The sequence below is a fragment of the Thunnus maccoyii genome, chromosome 10 (assembly GCF_910596095.1).
Source record: "Thunnus maccoyii chromosome 10, fThuMac1.1, whole genome shotgun sequence".
Taxonomy (NCBI): Eukaryota; Metazoa; Chordata; class Actinopteri; order Scombriformes; family Scombridae; genus Thunnus; species Thunnus maccoyii.
The window spans coordinates 27,842,324-27,856,027 of NC_056542.1; the positions used below are offsets into that span (position 1 = coordinate 27,842,324).

The window sequence follows — 13,704 nt, forward strand, 5'->3', positions numbered from 1 at the left end:
AAAAAAAGACAAAATTATTGGAAAAATGAATTTTTCACTGCAGTCAAAGCAATGAAAAAGAGCAATAGCGATGCTGATAAAGTTGACAATCTTGGAGGCCATCTTGAATGATATACAGTCAAAACAACAGAGTGGAATGATTTAAGTGCAACTTTTGGTAGAGAGAAACCAAAAGGTGTAAAACAGTGAACTTAAAACAAGAATAAGGGTCTACAGCCATGCTAGCTGCTCTGTCAGGCACTGAATCTGCTAAATGAGCTATATGCTAAGGTTAGCATACTAACATATTCATAGTGATGATGCTAACATGGTGATGTAGCAGGTGTAATGTTTACCATGTTCGCCATCTTTTACATTCGCTAATTACTGTAGCACTATACACAAAGTACACCTGAAGTGTAGCTAGCGTGGCTACAAGTTAAGCTAAAAAAGGTGTCACAATTATGGCAGCTGTTAAGTAGTTTTCCTCTCTCACCTGGAGGGTCCAGAGGCCTCGTGGGTGCTCCCCCCAGCTGTGCACTGTCATCAGGGTCCAGTTTTTCAGGCCAGCAGTGGAGGCGTCGTGGGGCCGCGTATCCAACAGCAGTGATACGGTGCCGCCCGGAGACTCTAAGCTTATGGAGAGGTCACCTCGACACACAGCTCTGATGCTCACCCTCACCTGGTGAGAGACAGGTGGCAAGAAATGGAAAAAGAGGCAGGTGTGAATAAGGAGAAGGAGGGAGGGATAGAGAACGAAGGAACATGGAGTACTGTGGTGTACCACATAATGTATAACACCATGTGGTTATTTATTGAGCGTTACAGAACAAACTGAAGTGAAGGCTGGTCTATATTTTTTTAAATGAACGAATTGAATTTTTTACCTTAAAAGAATAGCTCCGACAATTTTGAAATAGTTTTATTTGCTTTCTTGCTGAGAGTAAGATGAGAAGATTGACACTACTCTCTGTCTGAATGGTAAATATTAAGCTACAGCCAACAGCCGATTAGCGTAGCTTAGCATTAAGACATGAAACAGTGGGAAACAGCTAGCTTGGCTCTGGTAAAAAAAAAATCATCTTTCTGCCAGCACCTCTAAAGTTCACTAATTAACTCCTGGCTGTAAAATAGCTTCATATTTAACAGCAAGACTAAAAACTAGTGAGTGTGTTTCAAAAACTATTCTTTTAAATGTAAAGAAACGCCTCTTCAGACCAGTCAGCACACATTTTAAAAATATGGGAACACCATTGATATCTAAGATAATAATACCTATGACACATGAACAAACAATGTAGTGATTATACCAATCAGAGTCATTTTTAAATGCTGCAATACAATGCTTACATGCAGTTCAAATCAAATCCAATCAGTATTGTTTGAGATACTATGTGTGACAGACTCATGGACGAGCCAATGATCTGTCCACAGCCACCAAAGAGGAAGACATGAAAAGTAGCAGGGAGCAGAAAGATAAGACACAGTGACAAAAATGGCTGTGGGGAATATTAGCTAAATGATTTAAATAAGCGCATGTGCCCCCCCCCAACCCTCCAGTTCCCACCCAGTAAACACTCTCGCTGTCCCTGTTCATCACAAGCAGCACATCTGGTGTGACAATGGCACATCGCAGAGAGAGCCGCCAAGCTGCAAAAAGACTGACAGCCCGCTCCTGTTTACGGCGTGTTACCACAGCAACACGTCCATCAATCACACCTCGCAGCGATGGCCTGACCCACGCTTTCTGCCAGGGAGCAGAGCCGCAAAGATGAAGCCTTTTCAATTTACATGCTGACACACTCCCGCTCTCTCTTTCTCTCTCTCTCTCCTCGCTATTTCACAAGTACACACACTTTCACAAACACAGATAACTCGCGCAAACTCAGCTGTGCACGTACACAGACACGTACAGTACGTATGCCTGCTGACACAGTCAAACATAAACACATTTGCATGTATGTGCCCGCATTCAAGATAACACAGTTTTGCCATTTTCTGCAAATGACACAGTCAACACATAACACATAACGGTATGATCTTTTTTATCTCTTCTATTCTCAGTTAAAACACATGACACAGAACCCTGAAAACAATTTGTATGAACTGTTCAAGCTTCCCTGGTTGTTGGCAGAAGTTAAGTTTTGAATGCATTTCTGCTTGAATTGTAACTTGTCAAGGGCAATGGGAAGACTGTAAGATCAGATTTGCAGCAGAACCACAACCTAAGTATATAAGTGGATATCTATCTATAATGTCGGTGAAAACTGACTTTTCCACCTTGCTTGCGGTTTCAACATATACCAAATAAAAATGGATGTCCCCAAACTTTTCATGTTTCCATTTTTTCCTAATTATTTCCAGAAAGAAGAACATATATTTAAACAATGTACTGTATGTTCATGATATTTGATTTAGTTTAAAAATGGCTGCCTAACCTGAACCTCCTCCAGGCTGTTGATCTCGTTAGGTTTCCCACGGCAGGCCTTTGATTGGATGTTCATGCTGACCACGCCTCTTGGAGAAAGGATCCTGACCAATAAAACATCATTATATCTGTCAATCAATAGCCAAACCTCCTTCTTACATGGACATTAAACACTCATACTGTACTCTGCGAATACACACACACATACAAAGCAGTGACATTATAGATGAAGATAAGAGGAAAGATTATTGATCCTTGTCGGGAAGCCAATTTGTTGAGGCAGGTAGAGTAATGAGATACAACAAGGAAAAACTGAAAGACAGAACTTGAGACAAATTAGTATATATAAGCAACAAAAATCTGTGAAAACAATTTAAAAAAAAGGGACATAAGAAGCTATAGGTGTTACATAAACATACTGTACATAGTCGATAAAGTTGGAATAAAAGGTATTTGTTACCTGGTAGGATAGATTGTGACTTCTTGTGTGCACTTCCTCGATGGACCGACACTCCTGAAATGTGTGGCCTGCTGCACCATCAGCCCTGCATCCAACACTCCAAAGCCAAACCTGAAACAAGTCGGGAACATGTGTTTGTGTAGATGAGCTGCTCAAGCATGCTGTTGCGCTTATATCCTATCCTCACACACGTGGACGAGAGGCTTTTACGTGGGTGGCTGATTGTGCTGCGGGAGCAGAGTAAGTGCTAATGGCTCCGACACGAGGAGGCAACAAGTCATTGACGAAGATGATGTTGTCCTCTGACACAATCGCTTCCTGCTCTGTCCGGGCTGAGGCTGAGGGCTGCTGTTTGTGCTGCCTGTAATTTGCCTGGAGGATTGATTCTGAACAATGTGCCATCTCACGGACTGTAATCAAGCCTCATTATTCATTCTTTACCACCCCAATCTGGGTGCTGGAGACACAATGGCCGACCCTTAAGCGGCGCCGCTGCCTGGTGACTGTATGACTGCTGCTGATCTCACTCTCTCTCCTCCACTTTACGGCTCCTGCTTCACTGTCTCTTTACGTCTCTTTTGAATCATCCGCTCTCATCTTTCCTCTTTGACCTCTCTTTTTCACAATACAGCCTGTTATTCAGTGTTCTTTTCCTCTCCAAATTCTCCTTCACTCTCCTCCATCAAACCTGAATTTCTTGCATCAGAACTCTTCTCCGCCGCTTCAGTGAGGCTGAAATCACAGTCCTCATAAGTCTCGCCTTAATTCTCCCTCAAATCTTTCCCTTTCAGTTCCCTTTTGTTAAAATCACAGTCTTCAGACTGAGTAACAGGGTTGTAACAACCTTCATTCCCCCCCCCCTCTCTTGGAAATCCAGGGGGGGTGACAAAGAGCTAATTTCTGCCATTATTACCATACAGACCTTATGCCGTTAATCTGCAATAAGTGAAATTCATTATCCTGATGACGGGGTCTCTCGGAGCAGCAGAGAGAGAGACAGCGAGAGGAGAAAGGAGAGAGCTGATCAATAACTCAATCTGCTGCCCTGCATGGGGCTCCATCTCCTCTGTCTCAGACTGTCAGTGTGTCTGAGGAGGAGAGGCAGGATCTGCAGCCCACACCGTCCTCATCCTAACAGCACGCCGCGCGATCAATGGACACAATCTAATCAGCCACTATCACCACCAATGACTTTTAGCATGTAGGACCCAACATAATAGCATTAGGCAGGCGGGTGTATGGGGTTGAGGTGCGCTGCTGAAGTTCAAGGTCATTCGGGGGGTTTGTGAAAGCTGTGAAGAGTTGGAGCAAAACACAGCTGACAACAGCTGAATGCAGAAGCAGAGACTAGTGACTGCAAAGGCATCAGCTGACATGGATCCAAATAAAGAAAAAAGAACTTTGAAGAATCATTATTTGGCTCCGTAGTTTCCAAGTATGTTTGCATTCTACACAAGTGGTTTTTTAGTTAGCGACCCCTTCAGACAAAGCAATATCTACCTGTGTCCCCTACCCACTCTTTATGGTCTTAGTGGAGACATGATTTGTGAGCTAGTCATTTTTTCTTCACACATTGTTTAATTTGAAGGATTTTAATATGCCTGAACATAAAGCAGTAATTCATTAGAGATAAGCAACAATTAGAGAAAAATTGTGATCCTGAATGGTATAAAAAAAAGATTTTGGGGGGGAAATTTGTCCTTTAATTTGACAGTTGACAGTGAAGAGAGATGATGTGAGGAGAGAGGAAAAGTGATATGTAAAACAGAGGACATTGCAGTGATATACTACACATCTTAAACCACCAGATCATGAAGATGCTGTGGACTTACTTACTTAAGCAATGACATTTTTTTCTTTTTGTCATCATTCTCCCATGAAAAAGACCAGCAGCAATAATGTGTTAGTCTCTGTCTCTCAATACCTCCTGACTTCCCTTCCCTGTCTGTTTCTCTAAGCACCAGGCCTATTGGTTCCTGCTGAAGAAGTAAATCTTTAAAAACAGGTCACAAATGTATGACTTCATTTTTAAAAAGGGCTCGGAAATGTCATAAAACAGCTGGGTGCTGAAGCTTTTAGCAAATGTTAATCAACCAGGAGTAAATTGTGCATTTATTGAGGACTCTATTCAGCTGTGGATAAATGCACATTTGGTACAGTAGTGAGTATTTGCACGAGTAAATAATATTCAAGATTCAGTGTAAAGATTCTTTCATGTATGGAGGTATTTAGATAAACATTAAAACACAAACAGACACTCTGACAACATATGTGGATACACATTAGTGGTACTAAGAACATGGGCCTACTGGAGGTTAGTTTTTAATTCGGCGACCTCAAATGGAGATGTATAACGAAACCCCAGCAGCAACAATAGATCACATAAGATTTCTCACAGTGTGGGGAAAACTGATACCCTGACTTCTCATAAAAGAGAAACTGTCGGTGACCGGGGCTTGCCACCCTGCTCCCTTTTAGTGATTAAATATACCCTCCCCACCCCGTGCCCCTTAGCGAGAGCTGTGCACCTATTAAATCCTATAGCTCCCGCAGATCGATCGGGCCTGCCCCAGCTCCACGGCCATAAACCTACACAGACATATATCTGATAGAGAAAGCTGCAGGAAACAGGTTTACCCACGATAGAACATGATGAAAATGACAGATTTTATGTCCCCTGCCATGTCAATGAAACACCACCGCTGAGCTGGGCCACTTTCCAAGAAGACTCCCTGGCCTTTTCAGCGATCTCATCATCAGTAGCAAGGAACAGAGAGAGTAACACACTGCTACATTCAGCAAGAGCTTTGTGATTTCTCCAAATAGAAATGTGTGCAGAGCACATTTCGTAGCTATTGTGGATTGTGACATTGTTTAAGATTAAAATGTCTTTAAGATGAAACCCACATAATGTAATTCACATCAAGCAATTAGTCAGACAGCACAGTCATCCAATTTTCAACTTGTTCTTTCTCCACCTCCTGCGTGGTCGGAGGGAGGTTGAGCCAAGCCGACTACAGAGTGACAGTCGATCTTCTGTCCACGCAGCACGAAGCATGTTAAACCCCCGACCCCCCGCCTTCACACATATCGAATCTGCGGCCCTCGCATTTTCTCCATCCACTTTCACTCCTCAGTGGCAAATACCCTCGCAAACTCTACTCCCTCCTTCTTTTTATCCATTAGGACGAAGGCCACTCCCCCCCCACCTCTCCATGGGGCCTCTTTGTAACTGTCGAGGAACCCTTTTCACTTTTTGTTCTGCGGGCCTTCCCAGGTCCTTTTCTCTGTTGATATTCACACCATCTGCCAGCAGCAGAGGAAGGTGCACAGAAACCCAACTAGCACTGAGGCATCAAGATCTCCAGGGTCGAGGTCTTTCCGTTGTCTTTGCACAAGGCATTAAAAACACAGCTATAACAACTGTTATGCTGGAACCAAAACATATTTGTTCCACAGTCAGAACTATCCAGGGACCTAGATACGGCGGTTTCACCCCTTGTTTGCAGTGGTACGTCCTGCTAAGTCCCCCCCAGTAGAAGTGGCTGTAAAGAATCACTCAAGCCGCACTAAGCAGCTGCCTGTGAGTTAGGTCATTTTCCCAGGAGCCACAGAGTGGGCATTGGCAGGACCTCAAAAAGAGGGGACACCATCTGTTCAGCGCCTGAAAAGGTTGGTGACACCTTCTGTGGTACCAACAACTTCTAATTAAGTGGCCAGGAATGCAGCAGCAGCAGCAGCTCCAGCGCATGATTGGTGGGCTTGCCTTACTTATCCTGACGACAACATAGCAGACCCCCGGTCAGTTTCACACACCTCTCCATCACATCTGGCCATGAACTAATGAGAAATGCACCAAGAGTGGATACATTAAACACTTGATCAAGGTGACACATGACTATAGCAGCCAACTGTCGCATAAGAACTATATTTACATTTGTTTTGTATGATTTTTTTTCTTTATCCCCCTTTTGTAGCACTTAATTAAATGTTTATCAGAAGCATAAAAAGCTGCATTAGCCCTATGGTCAATCCCAGTGTGGTTTGTTTCTGTTATATCATGATGCACTAATTTCATTAACATTAGGATTTAAATGAAATAACAAATAGACTTAACATTCTTCTGATTTCCATCTCTCTTACAGCCAAATCTGCTGCTCAGAAATGTTACTAATTAGGCTTATTAAGTAATTAAGAAGAGGTCTTAATTATATCTGCGCCACTGGGACCTGCATGGCTGTAACCATGAAATGCTGTGCCGTGCTGCTCAGCTTTGTGTTATACAGTTTCATCCATTTAACAGTCCTGAATGTGTGCTTTTACAGTGGAAATGATTTTGGAATATATTTTTAGGCTGTATTAGGTAAATATCTGTCTGACTTGAAATTACAGAGAGGGAAACACTCAGAAGCCTTCAACACAGTCTCAAAATGTCAAGTGAATTACCTTGCAAAGAGTTACAAGTTTAATGAAATATATTGCGGGGAGGAAAATGAGGGGTTTGGCACAGGCGTGGACTTAGTCTCAGGAGAATGGGCACCAAACGGCCCTCTCTGTCTCTACAGCCATCAGTCAGAGTAGCAGCCACCCGTCCCCTTCTCTTACACAAGGAGACTTCTCTGGAAGCCACAATGATCTATACCCCATGACCTCACTCTCAGTGTCCAACATATTTTGATTTGTAGCTTGAGTGTTATTCAAACACAAATTCAAAAGAGGATGAAATTCAGCAGAGAGCTTTTGTTGGACGCACACCAAGGTACAGTCCTTTTAGATGTCTCTGCCCTTGTGGGGAAGGAGGGAGAGAGAGAAAGAGAGAGAGAAAAGAAGGGGGAAAGGATTGACTAAGCGCTGTGCTACAAGCTTGGCAAAAGATTCCCTCCCTGGTCCCGAGTGCTTTCTTTTCACTCCGGACAAAGCAAACACTGAACCAGAAGCCTTTGTTTGCCTCTTCAAAAGGGACTAGTTTTTGATGCCATATCACTAAACGTGATATAGCAAACAAAAATGTAACCATCAAAAACAAAGACTGTTTTTATATGTTTATTGAACCAAAGGTTCCTTATTCAACGTACCATACAAAATGATATAATATGATTGTACTTTTTAGGTTATATATCAGTTTATTGTCAACAAATCCCCTGAAAAGACCACAACCAAATAATATGTCAGCCACAAGCTCACTGGCTCCTAATGAAGATAGGAATCTTTACTAAAAGGCCACAAATATATAGTTTCATTTTTTATGAAAGGCTCAGTCATTTCCTAAAACAGATGTGCACATTACTCACACAGGAGCACAGGAGTGCGTTTGTTGGGGACTATTTCCAGCCATGGATTAATGCACATTTGATGTAGGACAGCGTTTGTGGGATTGACTCACAATAAATTGATTGCAATGTCATTGCTTGCAACATGGGTGGGTATGAATGCATTTATTATTTATTTTTTGGAAACATGTTGATGTTGCTGTAGACCAGAGCAGATTTACCCACAACTCTCCGTCAGTGGCGACATAATTTAACCCTGAACATGGAAAAAAATGGGAGTTGAGGAGGATGAGTGTGCAGTGTGTTGTGGAACTTTATTTTGAAATTTCTTCTGTTTTTCTACTCCCTGCCCCCCCCCCAGCAAAATATCAAAATTGCTTCTTGTATATGAATTATGCATTAGTGGAGGTTTAGAAGAGCTCAGGGTCCCTACAACCCCCCACCCTTCTTGTGGCACAGTAGGGTGGAGTGTTGTGGTGCATGTGTGTGTGTGTGGAGGGCTTTGGGTGGAGGGGTGTACAGGCACCCCTCTGTTTGCCTGCTGCACCCCCCTGCCGGGAGACACGGCACCCCCTGCAGGAGGTGCAGTGCTCCGTTTCCCCTGTCCCTCAGGGCGAGTCGGTGTATGTCACACACAAACACACACAAACACTCGGCACATTCAGCCCGCTTTATCTGCTGACCCATCAATCAAATGCACATCAACACAAACGCACAATTACCATCAACATTCCGCCTTTCTACGTACAACTGGAGCATTATTACAATACTTCAGGCTTGAAAGGGACAGGAACTGTTTCAGTCGATCCGTATTCCATGCAAAAAAAGTTCAAAAAGGGCGAAGATAAGGAGAAGAGAAGTTGAGACGTAGTGCCATCAATTTGCTTTAACAAACCTATCATGTCTGCTTAACCAATCAAGATTTAAGGTCAAGGGTCAACAGCACATCACTGACCTACCCAGACTTCACACTTTCATCTTTCTGTTAATTAAGAATCCTAATCATCATGAGGACTTTATTTCTCTTTTTGTCTCCAACTCTCTCTCTCTCTCTCTCTCTCTCACACATACACACACACACACACGTATAAAGAGCCTCCACTTCCTCTCAATTAGCCAACAATTACCCACACATAGATCCGCTCTCCTTTCACAGGAAACAATATCATTGCACAGGTACCCTGATATTAAGTGATAGTGGGATTGTTAGTCTGTGGATGAGCTATATCTTTAATTACCCGCTGCACAAACACATGCACACACACACATTCTCTCTCTCTCTCTCTCTCTACTAAAACGCATGTACAGTGTACAGTATAGACCACAGGCTCAGTCACATTGGATCAGCAATGAAAAAAGAGGAGGTCTGGATAATTAATTAATCTATCTGTCTGGGGCAGAGACGCAAGGCCAGTTTTACATCCTCACCAGGGAGACTGAGGGAGAGAGGAAAAGAAAGAAAGAGAGAGAGGTAACCACAGCCCTCCAACGATCTATGCCCTAGCATGAAATGGAAATAACTTGCCAGAATGCATTAGGTGTGTACACACTCTCGTTTCACACACACATATAGATATTCCATATCTCTCACATCTGTGCTCCCTCGTAAAAAAACAAAACGCACATGCTCTCTCTTCATACACACACACAAACACACACACACACACACACACACACATAAACAACAACTTGCTCAAGTGCACATACACCTACACACACTCACACACACACACTTCTGAGCTACATATTCATCTAGATTTACAGAGCTGACAGAGTTGCGAGGTTATTGATCTTCAGTCAATTCACAGATGGACCAAATGCGAACAAACCAGGCTGATCTCGCCATATTTTTCAAACAATATTATACCGCTTTCATTTACAGTGATAAATGTGTGGAAAGTCTGACACGACTGATTTCTCCTTCCCACTCGAAACTTCAGTTTGTTTTTGCTTGATGCTTATAAAGGTTGCAGGTATCTTACAATGGCACAGTTTCTTCCCCTTTTTTTTGATGACATAAGGGCTGGGTATCAAACTTTAATACTTGTTTGGTATTGACTGAAATGTGTGTGTTCACATTTATCCCGTTTCCACAGAGGGAACTTCACCAAGGACCCAGAAACCATTTTAGGAACTCTGGAACTTTACTTGCATTTTGACAGGAGGAACCATGGTTTAAATTTAGGTCTTTACATATAGTTTCTGCTCCCAAAAATGTGCCTGCTGTAGGGGGCAGCACTGTCTGATGGTCCAGGAACTAACAAGGTAGAATCTGCAGCTCTCAGTCTCCTTCTCAAAATCTGCATGTCTCCTTTATCATTCATTACATCTATTCAAACATCGGAGTTGCATAACAGTAAATGCATAGAACAGCAAAAATTGTTGCTGTTGTTTTTTAATCCATCGTTCCTGTGGCTCCCTATTTCCTACATCTATATTGTCAACAAGGAGCTTTTGTTTTATATTTCCTGATTTAAAGGCAAGCTAATTTTTGACTATTTCATTTAGGCAAAGATCTTTTACAGTACAGCTGCTTGTGGTCATCAAAGTTTTTAGAACTTAAGCATCTTTTGTTAAATGAAAAACCAGGGTTTTGTAGATATCAATCTTAACATTTAAGTATTAAAAAATGTGTCATGAAATGATCACCTAATTGCCTAATGGAGCATGCAAATATAAATGAGCCAGAACAAAACAACTGTAGGAACTTTCTGTAAATGCAGTATGATACTGTATTGAGACTTTAGAGAATGGTGTCAAAATACACTTCTTGGCTGCACAGTAAGAGATGAGTGCAGCTTCCCTACAGTCCCAGACAGTTTGTCTGTCAGACTCTGGGTGGGATCTGGAACTTGAGAGTATTTTTTCCCCCTTTTTCACCACGAGCCCGTGTTAGTGGCTGTCAGATCTAACAACAGGATGGGAGAATACAACACACACACCTCAGCTGAGGAGAGAAGTGGCAGGTACATCACGTCTATGGTAATAGAACAGCAGATGGAAGTGGCAGGCACACACAGCACCTTGTGCTTTGACACAAACACGCACACACATACATTTTCTTGCATGTGCACACACCCACTTGTTCATACATTACAAAAAACACACCGACACAAACACGTAAGAAAAATCTGCTTTTACCTTAAGGTGATGAAATATCACGTCTGAAAATAAACACACAGTTATAATCCACACATGAGCTTAACAAGATGTGAGTTTGACTTTCTCCTGTCAAAGTGTTGAAAGCTGCAGGCCATCTATAAATGGCTGTGTCGTGGAGATATTCCTTCTAAGAAAGACAGAGTTGTCAGAGTATCAGTCCTAGAAGGTATTGCCTGTTTCTGACCTGTCTCTCCAGGGCATCATATGAGCGACGGCGCAGCTACTGGCCCTGATAATCTAAGAGATAAATCATCTTTAGTCACTCTATAACAGCCTGACAGACAGACAGACCTAAGTACCTGGGAGGGTGGCAAAAGGACACTTTAAAATCTCCAGTGATGAGGAGTATTGCCGTGAAGAAAACAGTTAGCCGCCCCAAGCTCCCTCATATCCCCCCCGAGTCTCTGGCTGCCATTTTGGCTGCGTCTCAAGGCGCTATTCCGGCTCTATCTCATGTCACCGTTCTGGCTGTCGTTCAATTCTCACATTGGCTCCCGTTCAGCCTCCATTCTGGCTCTGGTTCAAGCTCCACAGTGACTGTGTTTCGGGGGCTTCATTGTGGCTCTGTTTCAGCAAAGCAACCCCCCCCTCCACCCCCAACCCTCTCCCTCTTTCAGTTTCAGCACCCCAGGTAGCTGGCCTCCTGCCCGGCCTGCAGATCAGTGCGGGATCCAGGCTCAGGCCTTTTGTTTGGGGTGGCATTTTGCCTTTGTTTTCCCATCTCGCCTGTAATCTAAACACCCAAAACATCTCATGCTTGACAAATCGGCCCTGAGACGAGGGAGCAGCGGAAGACAAACGGCTGGAAGCAGTTCAACCCCAGGCAGGACTGATGGTGTCCGACTGGGCCTGACCTCCCAAAGGTTAAAGACATGTTCACTTACAAAGCAATCAATTACCCAGACTGTGTGGGCGCTTTTAACCAACCTCCCCTCCCGCCTTCCACACTGCCGGCGTTATTGATGAGGGTCCCAGTGTACAGCACACTCCAACCTGGAGTGTGTATTACATTTCACAATTGAAATAAATCTCAGATTCCTGGTATTACTGCCTACCTGAACCTCTCTCCTGCTTTATATCGTCTTCCTCCTCTCCCTCCTCCTTCCTGCCTCCCTCCCTCCCTCCCTCTCTCTCTTCTCTGCAGGTTGTTGTAGCAGGTTTATTCTGGTAGTTGGGCTCCGTGGGCCCCGGCAGGCCCCTCAGCTGTTCCGCTGGGTTTGTAATTACCATTTCATTAAGAATGACAGTTTCGGGGGTTGAAGCACCATTTCATCCGAGTCTCGTGGGGAAGGCGCTTGCCAAATTTCCAGCGTGAGTGGCAATTATCTCTCTTCATGTCTGCAATTCACCATTTTGTACTTAGTGGCTTGACAACGGCTAGGAACATTTTGTTGGTAATAATAGGTCTGGGATATTTACACTGTGGCCCACTCAAGCTTAAGTCTGTGAACTGACTGATATGAAACAAACTAGAGGAAATACAACAGAGACAAACACTTTAATACTTCTTTGTGTACATATTGTAGAGTGAGTGGTATCTCAATATCTTTTCAGTAAAGCTGCGCAAAGGTCTGATTTTGAGGTTCACTCTATATTTTGTAGTTCATTCTAGGTCTGAGTAGTATATTTTTATTTTGGATTTTTATCACCATATGTTTTTTTTTTAATGCATTTCTGCCTCTTATAATGTGTCTCTTTTGTCCAATTCGCAAAAATGACTCTCAATCTCAGTTAAGTAACTTGGTAACGCTGTAAAATCTAAACTGAAGCATTAAAATGTGTTATAATGGAATGCTTGTATAACACTGTATTAAAATACAAGGCATAAGACTTGCCAAGAGACTCTCAGAAATCAGTTCAAACTTTACTGTGTACTCAGTGGAAATGTACAGTAATTACAGCACTAGAAATCAAACCACTTTACTTGTAAACATCTGTCATTTTCATGTGATCTGCATGACCTTCATTCTCTTTGAATGCCAATATTTTTATAATTGCTTTCTCTCGCCTCTAATGTACAGCTTGTACTTATGCCCATAATTTATCTGTATGCCACGGTTTAATATGAATGCGTGTACATAAAGATAGGTTAACATTTTTTCAAGTTTGTCCTTAAACAATATTCACATGCTCATACTGTATGTACTGTACATTGAAAGGGTTACTGGTAATTCCTTCTTTCCATACTGGCCCTGAAGTGTGACTCTAGGGTAAGAGATGTGGGACAAAATCCACAGTCCTCACTCTGTAAAAATGCATTTTAAAGTTCAGCTGGAGCTAATATGAAGCTTCGGCAGACTGAGATAGATAAATCAAGTTTGTATCTTCCAAAGTTGCAATCTTTTTAGAGCAAAGTTCCCTCTTTGTTGGCTTGTCATCCTGCCAAAGTGTCATAGTTTATGATA

At 42.7% G+C, this 13,704-nt stretch overlaps 1 protein-coding gene across 4 annotated transcripts in view; it reads right to left on the reverse strand.

The window, feature by feature from the left end:
• Positions 1 to 13,704, reverse strand: part of LOC121906286 (neuroendocrine convertase 1-like) — a 185,078-nt gene that overhangs the window by 22,663 nt on the left and 148,711 nt on the right. For all 4 annotated transcript variants that reach the window (XM_042425076.1, XM_042425077.1, XM_042425075.1 and 1 more), the window contains 3 exons: positions 2,868 to 2,978; positions 2,418 to 2,511; positions 476 to 661 (listed from right to left, as the gene is read on the reverse strand). In XM_042425076.1, the coding sequence (XP_042281010.1) occupies positions 476 to 661; positions 2,418 to 2,511; positions 2,868 to 2,978 (391 nt within the window). The remainder of the gene's footprint in view (positions 1 to 475; positions 662 to 2,417; positions 2,512 to 2,867; positions 2,979 to 13,704) is intronic.